The sequence below is a fragment of the Ciconia boyciana genome, chromosome 1 (assembly GCF_034638445.1).
Source record: "Ciconia boyciana chromosome 1, ASM3463844v1, whole genome shotgun sequence".
In the NCBI taxonomy this organism is placed as follows: domain Eukaryota; kingdom Metazoa; phylum Chordata; class Aves; order Ciconiiformes; family Ciconiidae; genus Ciconia; species Ciconia boyciana.
The window spans coordinates 138,822,913-138,845,821 of NC_132934.1; the positions used below are offsets into that span (position 1 = coordinate 138,822,913).

The following is a 22,909-nucleotide window of genomic DNA, read 5'->3' on the forward strand; positions in this document are numbered from 1 at the left end:
TCATTTCTCATTCTTCCACTATCAGATCTTAACTTGGGATTTCAAAAGTGTAGTGAGAAGTTGAAGGGGATGAAGGGGAGATGCTTATCTAGAGACAATTAGGTCCATGTATTCATGACCCACCTAGCAGAGGAATGGTTCAAGGGGATGAAAATATTAGGCAGTCCTGACCAACAACAAAATTTTAAGAATAAATAAACTGTCAGTAAAACAAAAACATAGCTCTGGAAAAAAGATTTATTGGTTACAAAATACAGGTGGCTTTAGATAGATCCATCATCAAAACAAGAAATTAAATAAGCTAACTTGATTTTTTTTGTAGTAGTAGTAGGCTTTATAGCCAAAAGTAGTTTCCTATATCCCAATATGCTGAGCCACTACACGAAACAACAGTTGTAAGAATAATTCCACAGTTGACATTTTAAGAAAATGTTCTGCTAAAAATGAATTTTGAACTCTTATAAATATTACAAAGAACCCTAAAGCTAGAAATTTCACTAATGTTTCTTTTGGCAAAATCAAAAGGTATATAAGCATAAAAGGGAGAACACTCTTTTACTGCTAGGTATTCATGCTTGTTTTACAATGGGCAATTTAGACACTTTAGAATGTTACAGTTAAAATGAAAAGTAAATAAGAGAAAATCTAGCTTTCTGATTTTTGAACATTTGAAACTAAAGAACTCTACAACAGTTGTGCAGTTGTACACCTCAGTTTCATCTCCACTTTGAAATGGTAGCATATGAAATACAGTGCACCATAAAAGATTATCACCCTTTAAATAAACAAATAAATAAAAGCACATTTAAAGCCATCCATAGAAGTGGGATACGCATTCATTCTTTGATAAGTTAATCTTTTTTCCCAAATATCTGGTAAGAAAGAAAATATAATAACAAACAAAGCAAGGTAAAAGCACGTAACAAGCAAACAGAAGATCCACAGTGTGATAACATGTGTTTAAGAATAAAAGGCATAGATGTGACAAAGGTAAGGTTTTCCCCATCTAAAAACAAAACCTCATGCAATGTTTATTTCATACTGACATCTGGAAAGTATTTGGCCATCTTACTATCGGGGAAGGGAAATAAAGTATCAATATAAGTCATTTCGCAATGAGTGCATTCATATATGAATAGGAATTTTACTGTGAATTTTGTCAAATAGATTCCCCCCCCCCCCCCCCTTAGATTTCATTTGCAGCAAGTAAAGAACTTGGGTGTTATGTCACATTTTAGTCTAAAGCAGAATACTTTATCAAGCCCTTCAATACTATTTCCTCCGCCTTGCGGAGGAAATTACCTATTTGGAAATTAATAACCAACTTCCTGCCAATAGCTACTGAAAGCACCATTGTGAATCGATACGTATAGTCTACATATTTCAGGCCTCAGCTATTGTGCATGAATTCCAGATGCAGCTTCCTGAACACCTCGCCCCATCAACCAAAAGTCAGGGCCAGGAAGAGCAAGCAGAGTCAGGACCCCTCCTCTCCCCTACCCAAGCTGCTATGCTGTTAAAGATTCAGTAAACACTCCTGAAGGCGGATACAGCTTGATTTTCAAGTGTTCAGTGCCAAATGAAACAAATAGGCACTCAATGTCCTTTCAGCAGAATTACAGAATTCACGTACAATTAGGTTATCATAGCTTGGCACATGAGCGTGAATCAGATGAGCCCTGGCAATGTATTTGAGTGACCACGTCCATAAGCACTTACACAGCTTGTGGATGAAAGAAGATTAGATGTGTCTGGTGAAGTCTCTGGGTTGTTTTATAAGAAAGCTGAAGGACTGACCTTCTCCTTCATTTTAATGCTCACAATTGTTTTGCTAGCTATTTTTCTATTGCAGGGTTAGCTGGCTAAGAAGCTGACCATAGGAGTAAATAAATGCTAATGCAGGCAACAAGAAAGAGAGAAATACCAGCAGGCAAGAGGGGAAGGTGAGATCCCCCCTTTCAGTGCTAGTTCACCACTGAATCCACTCAGCTGTAGAGTAAAACACCACCCTCAATACAAGAGGTTTTCATTTAGGCTCTTGAGCTTGCTGAGAGCACGTAACTCCCTTTGTGTATGACATTCCAGTTTAAAGTTTCTTTTTTCCCCTCAATTTTTGTTATGATGATGCTTTGAAAGTAGGAAGTTGTCATCCAGTAACTTAATTATACTGTTATTAAAGGGAAAAGTACTGCTGTGGACAAGGTTTGTATCACTGAAGAGTTCCAAAATCTGATTAGGTATTTAACTTGAATTCCCTTGACAATCTTAGCATTTCAGCTAGCTCTTGTCTCTATGTTTTCCCTTTAAGCAAAGAAAAAGCACTTGCAAATTACTACATAATGCAGGAATCTCTTGGGACCAGAACTTCAGCACCAATAAGCTAGTTTTCTGCAACCTGTATTTCCTGCAAATGAACCAAAGTTTTGGGGGAATTTTATTGCTTGCTTTCCACTGAGGACTCCCTCTGTATGGTAAGTTGTTCCAAAAGGCTACCAGTGATGAACTTTTTGAAATTTATCTGCTTAGCTAGGAAAGATCCCGAAGGCTTTTATGGTCTCACTCATTCAAACCTAAGAAAAATATCTGAGGAGTCATGTTCAGTTCTGTTAAAAACATAATAAAAAATCCTCTTAAGCATGTTCCATAATTGCAATTTGCGGTCTCCCAACACAAGCTTTTCTTCCCAAACACAATAAATGCATAAGCAAGCCATTCCACTGTGCTTGTCCATGCCAGATTTTATACCTATACTACACCAGCCATTCTCACTGCTGGTATGTTACAAAAAAGTGGCTAGTTTGTGTTTTCAGACTCAGTGCATATATTCACCTACCTTAAACACCCACTTAAATAAATCAATGACCTGACACAGATTGCAAATTAAAGGAAAAAAAAAATATTTAGGATCCTTTATGAAGCTCGTAACACATTTTTCCTTCCTACTGGGTATTTTTTAAGATACTACTTCTTCAGTGTAGCCACTGTAAAAGAGTACTTTTATCTGGCCTAATGCCAGATACTGAGGTCCCTACTGATATAGCAATTTAACATATTCCTGGGGAAAAAACAGTTAATTTTGAACCATCAACATTCCAGGCATTTTGCCCATTCCCATCCTTGCATAACAAGTGCTGAGGAGCTTGCATTCCAGGCTCGAGTAGGTGGTATCAAATGACTGGTTTCCTAGGTAGGCAGACCAACTTGCTGCTTATTTCAGTATTTAAAAATTTCAAATGGAGATGAATATAACCGCTCCTGCTAAGCAGAAAAGCAGGAGGGGCACAGATGGAATGACATAGGTTTAACCTGGTGACCTTAAGTAAACACTGATTCAAAATGGCAAACTTGCCCTGAAATGGCCATATTAATGTAGCTAGAATGATGCCTAGCCCAAGATGATAATGTAGACACAGCATGAGGGTGGAGATCAGTACAGCCAGTAGTTTATTACACAAACTACATCATGGGGACAAAAAAGCATGTGTTTTCGAAATTTACAGTATGTCTGAATCGTTATATACCTACACAGACCCTCCTAGACAAAACAGGGCAACCCTTCTGTCATTGGAAGTATCTGGGGAACCAAAAAGATTTTGTTAGTCTCTAGGACCTCATTTGCAAGACTGCTATCTGAATCCAGCACTAATGAAATTTTACTGCTGAGCTCGAGAACATCAGTTTAGAAGAGGTTATTTATTAAAATATAGCATGAGAAGTGAGATTAAAGTAAAAATCACTTTTTTGTGAGATGAAGGAGTCTGATTTACAATTAACCCCATGTTTAGACCATTACTCAGATTATGAACAAAACAGGTGTCTTGGGGAGGGAAATACTCTGAAGCAAGGCAAAGGTCCTAACTCATGCTCATAAAAGGGACAAATTATGGGTATCCTACAGCTGGCTCTTCCTAACCTACAAGCTCTGGTCTTTCTAGCTTAAACAAGTTCTTCAAAATTACTTTGTTTGAATTTTCCAAGGAAAAAAGCCAAAACCGCCTTACATTTAAATGCCTAGACTTTTGGGTGACATATCAGACCACTCTACAGCTGAGGCCTTTGTTACCTGTGGAATGGGAAGACCGTGGGGATAAAATAAAGAAAAAAATCCACAGTTCTTATTTGGACGAGAATGGTGGCTAAGATCACACAAATATGCAGAGACGATCCACATAAAATCAGCCCAGCTTACTCTTTTCCTTAGGCTTATAATTAGACCCAGTTCTCTGCCACTTCAGGTAACAGGGAACTTCTCCCACATGCAATACCCAGGGGACGTGGCTGGGGGACTGAAGACACATAATGAAGGGTGTCAGAACTCAGTAATTTCTGGTATTTACAGACCCTCTTGAGAGTGGATTATGATTTATATCCAAAGAGGGGAAGGCTAGGGAAAGGGGAAGAAAGAAATGGAAAGAACAAGAAGCTGGGGAACTCAGCCAAATGCTCACAAAATTTCTCCACTGTGTCTACTTTGGCTGTTCCTGCAAGTATGTGCCACTGTGGCTTTGGCGGACAACACGAGTACACTCTGTAGAATATCCAGCCTTCCTGGCAGCCTGATTCAATAACACAGAGGTCTTAAATTGGCTTAAGACACTCATGAAACCTTTAGAGTCCACTGGCATTTTGCAGATAAAATTAGGTATTCACCTTTAGGAAAATCAGAAAGCCTACTAAAACCAATGGAGGAGAGGAATTAGTATGTTCCCCAATTCACAGGTAAACTGGTATAATGAAACTTTAATGACAATTCAAGAGCATGGCTTAGGTCCCTTTATAACCCAAAGAAAAAAAGTTTTATGTTTAAAAACTGACACTGGGAGACTTAGGTTTAGCTGACATGCCTGAGCCAGATATTTATGTGGTATCAGACAGATTACTTCATCCCTAAATCAGATTTTCAGATTAGTTTAGCAGAATAAAGCATACAAATCGGCTGAACTTCACTAGAAATTAGGCAATTACACCTTGAAACCTGCCTACACCAAGATGAATTTTAACAGGACAATACTTGACTATGTTATTGTATCAGTACTGGAATGTTGCTATCAATATCCAACCAACACGTATTTTGTCAGTACAAGCACAAATTGCACTGACACACTTCTGCTTATGCTAGTGCTTTTAAAAGCCCAACTGAAAATTAATTTTGGTAATGAGACAAGTTTGCAACAAAGTAACTGTTCAGCAACTATACTGAAAAGAAAGAAGTGACATTCTTAAAGGGAATGTGGAAATATTAAGCACAGCTGAGGAGGAGGCTTTTTCAAGGCTAAAATAAATTTGTTGACAGCCACTGTATGATTTAAACAACTGAATTGAAAAATAACATCTTTGAATTCAAATTTACAGAAGGCATAAACAAATTACTGCTTTTGCACCCAAATTAGATAAGATGGTTGAAGATGCTTAGATGTATTAATTCATTAAAGTCAGCTACCATCAGACTGGATTGTAAAAAAAAAATTTTTTTTAAAATCCCAGTAAAAAATTTTGGTGCTTCTTATTGTAGGGATCATTCTTCATCTATTGATTAATACACTTCACAGGATATGAGGCATTGCAGCAACAGCATTTCATGACCATTTGCTAATATAATTCATGTAGTCATTATAGTGAACTGCACAACTTAAAGAGTTATCAAAGAAAAACAATTTGCTTTTTATTTCTCTTTCTATGAAACAGTCTATTCAGAAAAGTGCTTGAGGGGTACACTTTCCAGTGTGCAAACGCTTTCATGAGAGGTGGTCTCACTGAAATAGCAACTGAAACTAAAAACGGTATTTATCCAGGCAGCTTGGGGCTGTCTGTTCAAAAAGACCATCCACCCTCCCTCCCTCCTGCTTCTCTGGAGAGCCACACTGACAGATCCAAGAGAAGAAATTTCATGAAAATAAGGTACAGTTTATTTAAAAATAAGGGGGGGGGAAGAGAAGAGTAAAGAGCAGAAGAAAAGTGATTGAGCCTCTCTTCAGCATGATTGGCAAGTTAAAAAGTAGAATTTACACGCCTCCTCCCAGAGCCTGGATCAGACACAGGAGAGAGGACCTCTTCCCCAGCATGCTGAAGATGTCAAAACTCACAGTTCACAACATCTGAAATACCCATGGGAAAAATTAAATTGCAAATTATCCAACTTCCTTCCAGTGGGAAACCAAAGGGGAAAAAAAAAAAAAGCTATGTGAATGTCTTAATTTATGCAAAGGCCAAACCACTCAGCAGTTAGAGAGATTTCTGAAGGAGGAATTAAAATCAAATTATCTTTTATGAGGGAGGAGAGATATTTTGGGAGTGTAAGCCAACTTTTCTACTATCACTGGGTCTCATCTCCCGAATTCCTCAAGATAGTTCATTCAGAAATCCCAACACTGCATCTCCTTGCTAAGACACCATGTACAGAGAACATATTTTTATTTTTAGAAACTTCTTTACTACATATGGCAACTATTCTGCTTGTATCTAGAGCTGTATGATCTTCTAGCTAGATTCACAAGAGCAACTAAAATGCAACACACTGCCCTTCAGTTTGTGGGGCTTTTTTCCTGCTTTCCTTTAAGGCAAAAGACATACTTGTCTCCTACAGTGTATTTTAAAAGTCTCCCATTAAAACTTGGAAATAAGACGGTTTGCCTCTTGTACTTACTTGCTATATGTTTCCACACCCCATTTGACAAGCAAGTAGTCATAATATACTGCTTTACAGTTGTGACATAGTGTAGCATTTTAATTTTCTACTTTGTAGATTTTAATCCATCGCAGCACATTCTGTCACCCACACTGTGCAGTAACAGTAGATATTTCACCAGCCAAGGGAGAACGAACACAAAGATATTTAGTAGAGACAAAAGCCCTACAGAAATGCCAGCAAGCTAAGGGGAAGGAATGCATGATAAATGAAGAATGCAACCACAGAGATAACTGGTAGGGGCAATGAGCTTTGTGCAGTTCCACTCAAATGCTGAAAGCTGATTACTTCCGTACAACATACTGGGCAGAATAAAGCTACTATTTTAAAGCAACTAACATGCTTTTGCTAAATAACAGACCATTGTCAGAGCTGCTATGCCAGGACCGCAAAACTACCCTTACTCCAACTACTATTCTCTAGTTGGAAGATTAGTTACCCAGATTTTCTACACTTAATTAACATCAAACCCCAGCTCACTTCTGATGTTCAGAAATACTGCATTCCATGCATAAACAAATGTTCGGCATTTCCAGCTGAGAAATGCTTCTGCTACTAAAAAACAAACAAGCAAGCCCACCAAAACCCCCCAAAAACCCCAAAAACAAAAAACCCCCACCACTCTATCTTTTCCCTGCAATAACACACAAGAAGAGAATTGTTTTGAAAAACACATAGAAAAGGTATGTCAGAAAATCAAACTAAAAACATTTAATACAATCTTCACAGCACCAGTGGCTCTGCTAGACAGAACAGTATAAAACTAAATTCTATCTTCCTTCTATCAGCAACTGTTACGAACCCCTAAATTATCACTGGACTATTAAGTGCTAAGGGTTAAGCCTGTGACCAAACAGGACATTGACGGGTTTTTGTTTTGCCCTTGTTTTGCCCACTTATTTAATCTTTATTAGGTAATAGTCACTGGTATTCACATGCAGTATTTTACAATGCAGACTTTCATTCCAGTTACAAATCCTGAAAATTTAGTTGTGTATCTCTAACATGCTTGCACCAATTTAATTTTTTTTTTTTGGAAGCCTGTATTGCGTCCAAATGTGGGTAAATTTTCCAAGAACAAAATGGCAAATTGCCTATAAAGCTTCCAATCCCTGCCAAGACATATGACAGCATTACAGATTCCCCCAAAGAAAAAGCCACCATAATATGAAAAAAATGAGGCAAAAGTATTGAAATTTTTTTTAACCCTTGTTCTGAGAGATGTAAAAAACTGGCAAAATAGACAAAGTTGAAAAGAACAGAGAAAAATTAAAGACTGTTTATATTGAGGTTTGAGAAGAAGCGGAAAAAAATGTAAACCAGTTAAATTAAACTACTGCAATTTTGTGTTTATACAAGTGTAGAACAGGGCTGACATTTAGCTTTATCTCTGCAAACAAATATAATAAGCTTATGATAAAGTCTTATGTTTACCTAAGCTTTTATTATCTGTGAACTACTCAATAGTAAGCAAATTAGTCTTCCTAAAGACATTTAAGCTAGGAGGCTGGTTCCAGTTCTACTTTGAAAACTTTAATCACAAGAACAAAAATAAAAAACAACAAATTTATCTTTAATTACCTTTTCTTGGCCTCTTCATATTGCCAGTTCAGTCTTACTTTGTCTACAAGTCTTGTTTTGTCATCAAACCCAAACTTTTGCAGTTGAAGAGCAAGGAGAGGGGGAAAAGAGAGGGAGAAATGAGATTTTAAAACCACTCTCACAATAAAGAAAGAGGTAAATTAGTCTCACTTACTGGACTCACTAAAAAACCTCAATGCTTTAAGTAATAACATAATAAAAATCAATTTTATACTTTAGAAATACAAAACTGGTTTATTGCTAAAAATACAGAAGATAAATGAGACCTTTCAATAAATTATGATCCTGGAAATCAAGGGTTAGCAAACAGAATCATTCATGAATGGTCAAAGCTTTGTGTTTTAGGCTTGGATAAAGTTGAAAAGAGTATTTTTAAATGAAATATTTCACTACTTGATACAGCTATTTTATGGATAGTTTAATTAGAAGTACTTCAGATTACATTCCCTGTACTGTGAGGTGTTACCCAGCACTTAGATCATTAGTCCGTTTTAAACAGTATTACAAAAACATCACCTGATCCTTGTACCAGTCATAGAATGCACATTTATGCTACAACTCCTACTGTATACAGTCCAGCTTCTACAGAAACTTCTCTCCAACTTAGGGCATCAGCAGTTTCCCTCTTCAAAAGTCTGCACACGGTCTAATAGTTAAAACCCAAGTCCCTACTTAAGTGCATTGCTGCACCTCTGGATTTAACTGCTGCTTTTGCTGTCTTAATCATCACACATGTAAAAAATTCACCTCTTTTTTACTCACATTCCGCTACTAATAATTCAGGAAATCAATTAACATAATTATGTATTTTATTTTCCTAACAAAAATCTATACCTGATAAACACAATTTTCAGACTATATTTGGTTTGTCTTGGATGGCACTCAATGTGTATTGTGAATGGGAAAATGCTGCTATTTTCCTTTTGGTAATAAGGATGTGATTATTGAATTCATTGTGGAATTCAATAATCGCATCCACCACCAGTCTGAAAAATGACATCCCAAAGGCACCATCTACCTAACACACTGAAAGACAGGCTGGTGTTAGCTAAGTTTTCTTAGATGCTTTAGGAGTATATCTTCTTAAAAACACAGATTTCCTCTTCTGTAGAGGCCCTCTGGAGACATCCAACTCAGCAACTAGTCATCAGTGGAAGACAACAGTGGAGGAGAAATGGGATGATAAAAGCCTATGATTAAAAAGTTATATAGTTCAATAAAAACTTCTAACTGGATGTGGAGTAACATCCAAACGACAGTACTACCGAACTACAAACAGGTTGTCTTCTTGCTTTGTAATCAATCTCATCCACAGAAGCAAATGTTTTGTTGCTCAAGAACAGCTAGGCTGCCACAGTGCAAGCCAACCTTTTATTATTTGGAATACAAAATGGCATTCACACAGAACTATTTCCATGGAATGATAATATGTTCCTCTCAAATACCACGTTTAAAGGCACATTTGAGCATGAAGGTATGACAGACTAGATCTAGGTTTTTTAGCACCTAGGTATGACAGACTAGGTTTTGTTAGTTTTTAAGAAATGCTCTTTGGGACTCTAACAAATACTTCCCTTGTCTCAGACAGGAGAAAGGAACAGAGGTCTAGCCTACATCTTTGATATGCATGAAGGATGATGACGACAAGCATGATAAAAACAAGATTTGGAGAAAAAAAAAAATCCATCACTGCTACCAAAATACTAATAGAGCACACTATTGCACAATCAGGTCTCTACTGCAACTTCGAGCTGGCCAAAGCGTTTCCTTCCTTCCTGCATCATTACAAGCATCAGTAAGTCAGAGCTGGTGACAAAAAGAGAAGAGGTCCGTGGACACCTCAGCAAGAGCTATTACTCAGAGATGAACCTGCAGCCACCAAAGTGATGATGCGAGAAGTGCTCTGCCGAGCTGGCTGAGTCCGGGAGCTGATTTTACCCATCACTGACCCGCGAGCACATCGCTACGCCCCTGTGCCATGCTCAAGTAGCAGAACCGCAAAGCCCACCACTCATGAGCGCCTCTCATATGCTTCGGAAACAACAAGCAAACGCAACTCCCTAGCCACCAATATTGCTTTGGATTTTTCGTTCTGCTACAGCCAACACCTCTTAAATTAAAACAGGAAATAACGATGCATCACTATAGTACAAAAGCAGCTTATTTTCTACTGCAAACGTCTCACATAGGAACGCATACCTCTCCAGTGATGTCAGTCTGAGAACAAGCATCGCAGTGTTGTTGAGGTAAACAGGAGTCGCTGAGTGAACTAGAATTGTGCTGGAGATCCTGCAGGGAATCTGTAATACAACAGCTATTCCTGAATCCATCTGTTAACTTGGCCAGGCTCTACAGGAGAAGAGATTTAAAAAAATTAATAATTAAGAAAAAATAATTTTTATAATTATTTTATTAATACAAAAAATTCTATTTAAAAATATGACAGGTAGCTTGCCTATAAAGAGCTAAGTACAGAAAGTAAAATTCATCATAGTGTTACTAACATGCAGAAGCTTTGCTTTGAAATAAACATCTCCTTTTAAAAGATGCATCTAACAGTAAACAGATTTTTTAAAAAATTGTTTTAGATCTATGAATGTTTTAGCTTTTGTATGGCTTACAGTTCTTTAAACGTAGCAGCTGTCAACTTTCAGGTTAGCTGACAGGGAAGACAAATGTGATTCACCTGCCCATTTTCCATCTTCTGCACAGGTTACATTCCTTAGCCACTACTGCTATCATATCCAACTTGATGAATACCTTGTATTGATTGGATTTTTATGACAGATGATTTCACCCTTGTGCTCCCTTACCCAAGGTTCACATAGTTAGAGATATTTTACACTTTGGGTTAAGCAAGGGACATCTCTGAGATGTCTAGACAATGACACAAACTGTGAGGGTAAAGCAGAGTCCTCAAGCAGTCTGAAAGGGGAAAATAAAACAGAATCACACAAAACAACAACAAGAACTTGTTTGACAATAAGAGCTTGGTTGACAGGCTCTTATAATTCCTTTAAAAAAAAGGATAGAATTGATAATATTGCTTTTATTTTCTGATCGTGCATTTTCTACTTTTCAAAAATTAGAGATAATGTAGTGTTAATAACAAAACCATGGTGCAGGCTGTCATTTATGACTGAGACTCTGAGCATTCTGCATCAAAAGAACATTAAAAAAAATTAATTCTGCCTCCTCACGGGAAGATAAAGGACAATCAAATGATGTGAAAATAATTTATCAGAAATGTCAAGAGCTGTATCAATTTATAAATCATAATATATTCAAACCATTTGGTTCTAAAAATAAACATAAAAACTCTCAAAACTGCTTACTTCAGAGTCTGAACTACAGAATCAGAGCTGAATCTGAAGCACTGCAATGGGAAAAGGCTGGCCCTCAGGAATCTCAGTGGCCTTGACAACTGGTGATTTGCAACAAGCCTCAGTTATTGTGCATATCCAATTACCAGATTTCTCAGTCTTCAAAGTACAGTTTAAAATGGGTAAGACAGCAACGCTGCCTTTTCTTACAATAAATTCAACTAATGGAGTCAAGAAGATGAACCTGTGTAACAGCAACTGGTTGCTGCTCACAGAATGGCAAGACCACCTTGAAGATGAAGGCGTCCAGATTCGGAGCCTAGGAAGCATCCACAGGAATTGCAGCATGCCTGAAACTAGCTAGAAAAAGCAGCTTTTTCTGGTGGCCTCCATTTCCATCATACATAGTCTGTCCCTTAGTTCTTATTGTATATTGGTCCCTCCCTCATGCACGCCTAGAAATGAAAAAGTCCTGAGAAAGTCCTGCTTCTCAGTCCTGTGAAAGCAAAATTCAATTTCAAGTTATGTTGCTGAGAAGTCCCTAGCTACTGTCTCTTTATCCTCCAAGACTTGCTGCAAAATGAACTGCTCCACAACGTGGCAAAAAGAAAACCAGAGTGTCTTCCACTTTATGCAAATTGAAAATTGCAGAGTCCCATCCAACGCTCTTCTTCAAAACTCACTGGAAATGATCCAGTCCTGTCAGTCTCCTGCTGTATGGAGGATCAAGATAGATCCCTAATGGGTTTGTGACATGGAAATAATAATTTCAGATCATAGTTACATAAACAAACATCAAACATCTAACACGTCCTCTTCCCAGTAAAGCTGAGCCAGTGACATGAACAAAAACTGAGGATACAGAAAGCCTGAGGTTTCTCCCAAATAAGCTATGTCCCATCCAGCGCCTTTGGCTAACATGTATTACATTACAGGCATATGTAACACCAAAGGTCCTGACACCAGAACTTAAATCTAAACTTCTTCCCATATTTCAGCTACTTCATGCACTCCTGCTAGGCTCCTGACGCCCTCCAGCATCTCCCTGACAGGTAATGAAGGGTTGCTTGGCTGCTGGCCAGGCTTCCTATCTGGGCACAGCTGCTGAACCCTGGACGCTACTTAAAAATTACATAGCATTTGGCAGATGGCAATCACCAAGTAGCATCGCCTTAACTTACGTCTACGTGCATAGGTGACTATGCTCTAGGATAAACATATATGCTTTGAGTCCTTCTAGTTGGATAAGGGAAAGCACAGCCTCCAGCAATCCTAACATGGAAAATTACAACCAGAGTTAGCATACTTTTAGATAGAGACAATTTACATAAACTGCTAGGAGTAATATCCTCCCCCAGCTACATGGAGGAATCTATCTTTCATCTGGGGTTTATGGATTGTTTATGGCAATCACACAGAAACTGCCAGACCAGCCTATCGTTTGGGTGTGAAGTTCTAGGCACACCAGCCCAAACCTACCCAAAAAGAGAGAAATGAGCACTCTCATTTCATCACTGATCTGTTGCTATCTGATTTGGGAGCTCTTTGCCACATACAATTTCAGTGCAGTTCCTATCTAACCTATTTAGCCTATTTAACGGCTAAATAAAAGAAAGGAAAAGAAAAAAGAAAGAAAAAAGACCACTAAAAAAAAAAAATTAAACTCCAATGCTTCCTAAGGATAAAGGACAACATTTTAAAAGCATATGCAAATACTGGAACAGAAACAAAAGCGGGGTGGGGGGCGGAAAGGGGGGGGGACACGACACGACACAGATATGACACGCTACTCTTTCAGGAATCTAACCACACACCTTGATTACTCAATCTTATACAAAAAGTTCACCCACTTTTTTGGAGCAGTGACACTGCATATTTGGCTTTATTTGTAACCACAGCACCCAGTTTAAATCTGACCACCCTCTCCTTCCCTTGTCATCCTTCCCTCCCACACAACTCAATCCAATTATCATATTTTTATGACAGCTACAATTTTCCAAGCACCTACACAAGACTGAGTCACTTCTACTATGTTTAGTTCTGTTGCTTACACAGGCCAGATTTAAATTAAGAAATAGTAAGAAATTGTCTATTTCCTTTATCTGAAACAAATCCCCAGCTGTTTACACACTACTTCTAACTTCTCTATAAGCAGCTTTCAAAACAAAAAGTTTTTCATAAGAAAGCTTGTCTTACCAACAATAGCTTTAAAATGTAGCATTTTCAAGGACAAATCAATTCAAAATCGATAAGAAATTAAAAATCAAATTCTGAACTCATTTGGAAGATAGTTAAAATAGACTTGCATTTGTTTGACAAAGCTAAATAAATCCATAACAATAATCTTCTTCAACTAACTATAAAAAGGCAAAGCACAGAAACAACAAAAATTTGGTGACAAGAAAAATAATTTTTTTTGGTCAAAATGTAAAAAAATATCAGGCAGAAAGCGGGATATTTTTGCAGAGCACAATAAGTTGGCAGAAATACACAATTTTTTACAAGTGTAGATCTTGTAAACGATGGCATTTAATCCCTTATTACAATTGCAACAAAACATACAGAACTGTTTTGCATGCTAGGCCTGTGTGGAACAACTACTTTCCAGATTCTCCTGGACTATATGTCTATTATTGGATGCTATCACAACAGATTGTCATTAATTACAAAAATGGTATCTCCTAGACTGATATTTCCTGTATGTCACGTAGACCTGTGAAGAAGTATGGCAACACTTTCCATTTTCACTTCTGTCTTGTGCAACCTCTACATTCTGGTGCTGCCAGCATTGCCCAATCCTTGATGCTAAGCTTGATCTTAGACCTCCAACTCCCTCAACACTGTAATTAAAGAAACTGCAAGTGCACTTAAAGTTGGTTTAAGGATAAGATTTTCAAAGCATCTCAATGTTTACAGCTGGATTTAGTGCCACTGAGGACTGAAAATGTAAGGAAAAGGGAGGAAAAAAAAAAAGTCAGTGAGGGAGTCAAAACAAGGCCAGTAGTTAAGCTGCTCCAAGATCTCACACACAAGTCTTTGAATTACCAGTTAGTTTCCTAAAATGTGCGTCACTGCATCCACGAAGAACTGCCTTTCTAATCATTTCTTGCTAGCCAGGCACGTGGAAGACTGAGAATCACTTTAAAACTTGGCCAACACAAAATATCAAATATGTTAAAAGTTGCCAAGGCAGAAACTTTTCATAGTGACTTAAGTGTTCTGTCTACTTGAACAAGGATTTGTGGTCCACCAGCTGACCTTTGGATAATGCTTTAGAGACTAAATAATTGTATAATTATGGAAATTCATTATATGTAGATTACAACCTACCTATATCATTTAACAATAAAAAAAAATACCAGCGAAACGCTACTGCAGAGAAAACTGAAAGAAAATGTTTGAATGACAACATTAATTTAGTACGGTCCCAAAAAATTAGGTAATAAAGATACCTTTTTTCATATAGCAGCTTGAAGACTGGGTGAAGAGAATTGTCCTTGTCACCCCTCTATATCTGCAGCATATTGGGCAAGTCTATACTGAAGACTCTGTGGTGGCAGAGGCTCGTGGCTCTTTGATCAAGCTCCCATCACGTTAATAACGCAGACACAGCAACTGAGAGCTCAGAGCAGGATGCAGAATCCATTCAAAAGTTAGATCACTACTCAGGCATGTATCTCCCCTCAATTCTCATGCTCCAATTCATAAAATGATCTAAAGCTTGCATGATGGTTTCTGAATGCATTGTATTTAATCATACTTTTTGAGGGTTTTGTGAGAATATTTGAAATTAATGTGTATCTTGAAATGGGTACTTAAGAGGAGAGTTTGGGGCAAACGAAGGAGAACTGCCAAACTGTGGCATAGTGACATAGAGATCCAGTTTTGTGAAATGCTTATGAAAGGAAAAACATGGTAGATAAACTGGTAAACATTTTAGCACATGAATTCTCAGTCCTACTTCATTATAGGTAATACAAGAAGACATTAAACAAAATGAAAAACAAATACCGTTAAACTTAAAGATTTATTTTTTTAAATGCAGCATAATTACTCCATAGCAGTCTTTGATATAGTCAGCAGCAATGGAAAGCTATATTCAATAAAGATATTGATCTAAATGTAAAGATTGTACATTATCTAAGACAAAAATATGAAATACATATGAAGTCTTATGTTCACAGCACAGACAGTGACTACTTACCTCTTTCGAGCTGCCTGCTATTGGCAATTATCAAACAGAAAAATCAGTTTAGGTCACCCCACTTCCGTATTTAAACTGGGTATCCCCAATGCAATCACGAACAAGAAAACAGAGGTAGGGGATTACTTTCTAGCAGCTACTTGTTCAGTAGCATATTTTTTACCTGCATAAGGTCCTGCCTTTCTTTTTCACCTGTGCATATAGCTTTCTTTATGGTTCGAAGTTCACTCATTATAGCCTGTGCTTCATCCAGTCTATAATTTGTATGAGCACTTGACATCTTTCGATCAATCCTGTTGAAAAGATTAAGGCAAATTCAGAAATTTTCACATAATTAGAAAGAGCACAGACATTTTAAGACCTCTTGTTTATTCATGTACCACTTTATTTCCAGGAATGAAACAATACTCCACTTGGAATTAACACAGCACTCGGTGCCTAGTACACTCTAAAGACAAAGGAATGCAATTATCTACCCAGGTTCTGAAGAATCAACAAATTTCCTGTTTTTAATGTCCTAATACAGAGCTTACTTATAGGCAACATCTGTGGGCTATTTCATGCAACAACAGTAAAATCAACCTAAAACTAACCTACATGGTAATAACTAAAAAGATAAAGATATTAGCAGTCTAGCTGTCACATTTCCCATACAGCACTACGCATTGCAACATCTTTCAGAACTTCTATCTGATCCTGTTTTAGAAGTTTCTAACAAAGGCATTTCGTTTTCTTGGTAAGAAATTTTTAATTTCTAAAATTTTATTGTAAATGCTTTCCTGCCATTATGGGCATCTTTGAGTATCTTTTCTAGAAGACATCATCGTCCTCCACTAAGGAACATCACATGGGACCATCCCAAAAGATTTCAAATGCAAACTCAGCAAGGAGCAAGAGCGCTACCCACCACATGAGGTTGAAGTACGACTAACTTTTCCATCTTGACATAAAAATCTCTCATCTTCTCTTAAGTGGGACATCTGCTGTCTGAGTTTTCAACTTTTTTTCCAACAGTTCGCAATAGTAATGAACAACAGATCAGGATGCAGAAGCCTAGTCCAGTGTATCATCTTGACAACTTGCTTTGATTTATAAAGAACAAGACCAGAGACTGTGCAGAACTTACTAGAAGAACCATTTGGTCCTGGATTTATAACAAATGGCTATGGGATTTTAACAGGCTACCCACAGCAATTAGTGAAAATTGTGTTAAATTCCTATCGAAATATGAAAACCTCAATTTTCCTGTTAATCTAGCATTGAAAATGTGTATATAGAAAAAAGGTGGTATGTGTAGTGGTCCCTACACCAATGCTAAGAAGGAACACCTCCAGGAGAAAGTATATCTGGTTAACAGAATTAAAGATAAAACATACATCGGTCATTACACAGGACATCAGTTTATAAAAAGGTGTAGTAAGAGAGGGTATGCTATAGATATATGACAAGAATACTCAAACTCTATTTAAAATATTGAGAATACCTAAAAGTTTCAAGATCAGTATTATATTAAGCTAAGAGTGTCAACAACACTCACTCAGCATGTCCTGCCAGTTAAACAAAATCAGTGAAGTTCCACTTGCAGCAGGTTACTTGCTTTAAAATTAAAATATCAAAATGAAAAATCAAAAGGCTTGAATGAAAATCCCATGGTTTTATTGTGCAGTTCAATATTTAGGAAAAAAAGCACAGGCTGGGTTTCTACAGTTTTAGTTAGTTTGGGTTTTTTCTGACAGTTCCTGCTTTTGGAGACAACACAAAATAAGTCTGAACCTCAGCTTTCTACTTAAACACAATTTTCCCCATGTTGCATAAGAAAACATATAAGCCTTTATGATTTTTGGTTCAAGAACCAGAAAGGACTTAAATGTCATGTGGATTAAAGTTGGGGTTTTTTTGTTTGGTTGGTTTTGTTTTCCTTTTAAAATGTTTACTTGAGTCTTCACTAATTTTTAGCTAAAATGCTGAAAAGATTAGCTAAAAACATGGTAAAACAACTAATCCAATTCACTAAAAGTTTCATAAAAAAGATAATGTGGTTTTATCTGAAGGTTACATTAATGTTAAGAACATAGATTCCACCCAAATATTAGACCAGAAAATGCCTCCTACACAATTGCTCATTACACTGTTTGCCAGGTCCAAGGCGGCATTTCAGGAAAAGGAAATTAAATAATTTCAACCAGATTTTTGTCCAGTCACCCACATATTCGTATTCCTGGATGTCACTTTGGAGCCCAACTTATGAATTGGTATTTAAGGAAAGAATCAGAAAAGTTTCTGCTGCCAGAAATATTTGAGCTTAAATCAGTATTGCTGTCAACCCAAACTGACTTAAGCATCTTATAAAATGACTATTATTTATTGTATGTTAGGTTTTTTTTTTCCTCCTTTCATAAAGCTCTGGTTTTGAAAGCCACAAAGTTAAACAGGAATCTTCCATTTTATTAATGGAAAATGGCATGATACAAATACAGATTAGACCTTTGTATGAATAGAAAGAACATTCAACTAATACACAGAACTATGAATAAAGTATACATTTTCCGAGGAAGATGTTTCCAGGATACACAGACTATTAATACACTTGCAATAGTTTCAGTCCTATAGGGCAGTTTCCGTGTTCCTCTATTTTCCTCCATGTGCTTTCAAATACGCAAGACTCCCCATCCTCACCAAAGCACAGATCTGTAGTTGAGTTAAAATCTAATTTTAAAGCTTTTGTCAGGTCTCATATCCTCTAAACTAGTCTGTAACTACAAATTGTTTAGTCAGTCCTAATTCCCCGTACCTCCCCCAACTTCTCTCAGCGTTCCCTCCGCTCTCACAGCCAACTGGCCAAGTTTTCATTTCCTTTGTTGCTAAACGCCTTCTTCCTCCAAAATTCCTGCCGGCGAGCAGAAGGGTCACTGAAAACACAGGAGATGAGGCACTGCTCCTCGCTTTCATTCCTGCTGCCTGCCAGGTCAGAGGAAGGGATTTGTTCCAGGAAAGGCTCATCTTTAACCCTGTAACTCTGGACTGCGACAGGATCAGCCACACCTTGGTGCAGAGGAGCCCGTGGAGGCTGAGGAACACCGTCGTGCAGGGTGGGATCTTTGCAGGCTTTAAACAGTGGGCTCTAGAAAGCCTCCAGTGAACAAAGGCAGACTGCGATGTCCAAAGGCTTATCACAACATTGCCAAATTTGGATGAAACTGCAGAAAATACAGCCCTAACAAAAAGCTGCAGCACTACAAAATTTGAAATTCTGACTGTACTGGAGTTGTAGAGTTATTAAAAAAAACCCTCGATCCTCTCTCCCCCCACAAACCCCCACTTTTCTCTAGTTGTTTTGTGGTTTTGGTTTTTTTATTCTCCTCAGAGATGGCTAAGCCATTTTACTAAAGTTAAAAGGAACAGAAAACAAAACACAGTCCAAGGCAGACACTGTATGTGGAAAATGTCAATGCAAGAGATTTGCATTTAACAAAGGCATCCAAATCAGGCAGCAACATAAAATGATGGAAATACTGAGCAACCTAACCACCCTCAACATAAACTTTGTCTCTTCTCTGGGAGCTCTACCGAGCAGGGGTTGCACAGAAACAGGTTCTGATACCTGCTGATAATGCCATTCTGGTCAGACTTTCAAAGCAAACATTCAGCCAGATGCAAAGCCCAAAGTGTGACAGCTCCTAACACTGTTCTTGGCTTGTACTTGAAATAAAGCAAAAAACATGGCTTTAAAACAGCTGAACAGGATGCATGCCATTCTGCTTTGGCAGTTACTTGAAGATTTGACCTAGCACAAGAAGGAAAAAAAATTATGCAGACCAAAAATTTAGGAAAGGTAACAAAAAGGGGAAATGTCTGAGATCTAAGAAACTTTGGGGGGGGCGGGGGGGGGGAGAAGAACCCCAGAATTTTTGTTTTAAAGAAGGAGCAATGGGTTTCCTTTCAGACAGTACGCTTATTTTGTGGATATGCAAAAAGTAAAATACTTCAGCTTTGGTACTTGACTTGAGTGATGCTTGTCTCCCGACAAATACAAGGAGTAGGGAAGAGATCGCCCAGGGACAACCTAGAGCACAGTTTGGCTTTTAGCCTGATTTGTCTGCTGACTACACAAGGAGGCTAGAGAAACTTCTTGCTTCAGTTCTATTTCAGACAGTGCGAATACTCTCCAAATCAGCTCACTTCATACTAGAAGCAAAATACTCAAAAGAAAGCACATATCTTAACAGAAACGCAATTAAAAAATTACTTAAACACACAAAACAAAACCAAACCCACAAGCCTCTGGTTCACAAGCGAAGAAGTCACTGTAGCGAACAGAGCTCAGCAAGGCACACTGACAGAAATCAGAAATCCACTGCAATCCCACAGAACGCACGGGCAAAACATTCTCCCCTGCTTCAGCAAGTAACAACAAATGCCACCCTGTGCACCAACGGGACAGAGAGCGACTGTAGAAACAGCAGCAATGAGCAGCACCAACGCACTGAGTTGTCATGCTTGAACTTTTAGACAAGATGATTAGAGTGACCACTGACTAATCAGATATGCTTTAAAATAATTCCTCTCCTGAATGTCTCTCCTATACCCTCACCCTGGAGTATGGGAAACTTCGCTTGGGCTAAAATCCAAAACTAACATTTGTATTCTTAATCATTCACACACTTTACTTTTCAAAAAATTGCACTACTTTGCTGGACTATCTTAAATAATTATATTAATTAAAACAATCTTGGGTTTCAAATGGCCTCCACATACTTTCATCATCCTAGTCAAGTGGTTAGTCCTTTTATAAAACAATTGAGCCTATACCCTTAAAATAACCCAATAACCAGGAGAAGGAAAACAAATAAAGTAGAAAAGGCAAGCCAATTCTTACTCACTTAAAGAAAATATGATTAAGAATCTTAAGACAAAATTGCTTTTGTTCTGTTACTGCTTACATATCTAGGCCGCCATCCTAAAATGTTGACTGTACTTAAAATATTACTTAAAATATTTGCTGTTTCAACATACTGAGTGCTTTATTTTAATAATTTTCAGTTAATATCACACATTAACAATTCCCCTAACTACCTGTAAATGCTTCATGTAGTCAATAAAAATAAATTTATGCTTGAAAATTATTACATTATATCTGCCAATGAAGGATTTTGGTTGAACAAGTTTTCTTCTCCGAAGCTTTTAAAATGCATTATAAAACAAAAGAACCTTGTAAGCTTAAAACAAAAACAAACCCAAAACCAATATGAAGTGCATGGGCTACTCCCTCTCCTTTAAAACTAAAATCTGAGTATCTCCCTTTATATCATTTTGTTAACATAATACCAATCACAATCACTGTTGGAAAATAAGTAACCTAATTGCTCTGGGATCCCTGGAACTTTGCCAGGATTCCTGAAGCGAAAGCGTGCGCCCATGCTTTGTAGCACCAACGCAATAAATCCAAAGCTTCAAAATATTTCCACAGATACTGTACTTATGCTGCAAAACGCATTAGACATGCAACAGTTCCAACGTTTTCAGGAAGCGCCTGCATCAGGCAGTTCGTTCACATGCATGCTGGAAAAATGGCCAAGATTTCTAAATGCATGGCCACATGTCCAAGGCAAATCCAAGAGCTGTTCAACATACGGTCTAGCCTCTGGCCTTGTTGAACAGATCTGGAAGTCACAACCACCTGTGTTTACCTACCATCTTCTCCATGGCCTGGCAACCTCTCTCCCTATCCCACTGAGCATCCCGCATATGTGCTACATGTATAGGTGACTAAGCAGCACACAGATGGAAGTCACTCAGTTCCCATCTGATGGCCTGCAGGAAGAGTGGCAGGGAGAGGGTCACCACAACGGTTCACAACCTTTGCCACCAAGCACAAAGGAAAGGGAGCACAGGCTGCCTAATTGCCAGCGGGAGCAGTGCCAAATTGCCCCGAGCTACCTTTCCTCACAGGGAGGAGACAAGGAGTCACATTTACATGCACTCATTCTGCATACATGCAACAAAATCCAAGGTCTCACAGGCCATCAGATTTACAGTGCACACACAAATCAGCTATACTGTGCAGAGTGAGATGGCCTGACCATCAGGTAAAAGGGAGAAGCAGCGTTGTGGTGTACAGCCTCTCCCCCCCAGAAGAAGTACCGTGCCTGGCCAGAAAGCCTCAGTACTGTTCACAGGAAAACTTCTCCACTGCATGGTGTTTCTGGCTGTGCCCCAGGCAGTAGGTATCTCCAGAAAATGTTTGAAAAATATTTAAAAAAAAAAAAAAATCTAATCCCACCTCAACAACATTTTCAGGAAGAGTTAAAGAACAGGGCCTATAAAACTGTTTTTACATGTGGATCTATGAAATCACCATTCCAATAAATTCTGTCCAACCCTTCTTCCATCGTTTCACACTATTCACACCCCGCATCACTATCATAGCAGAAACTCTGAAGCAAAGCAATTAAGAGGTTTCAACCTTTTTTTTTTGGCAAAGATTTTCTAAGAAAGTCATTCCAAGGTGAATAAGGTAAGGAAAAAAAAAAATACTCCCACAAACTCTTAACTTACTCTTGCAGAGTTTCCACTCCTTTTTCCTTATATTGCAGCTCCTGCTTCATCTGTGCCAATTCTCGTTTTAGCCTAGAAAGCTGAATATAAAAAAATTTAAAGTAATAATATGTAACACAAACTTTCATAATAATTGTTTTTCATATACAAAATCTTAAGTTACTTTAAAAAGTTGGAAGTGATAATCTAAGTTATCTTCTTTTTTTGCTTTCAAATTTGCATTAAAATAAAAGAAGTTTCTGAAATATCATAAGACCCAAGCAAACAGCAGTCACAACATTCAGCTTTCAAAGTATCCATTTCCTCATCTATTCTATTGGTTTTCTATCTCCAATAGCTCATGCTAACAGCTAGGAAGTTTCAATCCATATGATTTTTCTTCTCCCCTTGCAGCAAACAGACACCTCTCAACTGTCTCCAACTCTTTAGTCAACTTAAAAAAAGACTGAACATTCAATGCTGTTAATTTTTCAATCTGGGAAAACAAAATCACTGGCAACAGAACCGGCCTCTCTCCCAGAAATGGCAGTGTGATTTTCT

General features: G+C 37.8%; 1 protein-coding gene across 6 annotated transcripts in view; it reads right to left on the minus strand.

The window, feature by feature from the left end:
- Nucleotides 1–22,909, minus strand: part of WWC3 (WWC family member 3) — a 103,952-nt gene that overhangs the window by 31,563 nt on the left and 49,480 nt on the right. For all 6 annotated transcript variants that reach the window (XR_012040334.1, XM_072849499.1, XM_072849503.1 and 3 more), the window contains exons 5-8: nucleotides 22,370–22,449; nucleotides 15,978–16,107; nucleotides 10,487–10,636; nucleotides 8,267–8,340 (exon numbers count right to left, since the gene is read on the minus strand). Coding sequence is in view for 5 of the 6 variants with exons in the window: in XM_072849499.1 (XP_072705600.1) it covers nucleotides 8,267–8,340; nucleotides 10,487–10,636; nucleotides 15,978–16,107; nucleotides 22,370–22,449 (434 nt within the window). In the remaining variant the exon portion in view is untranslated. The remainder of the gene's footprint in view (nucleotides 1–8,266; nucleotides 8,341–10,486; nucleotides 10,637–15,977; nucleotides 16,108–22,369; nucleotides 22,450–22,909) is intronic.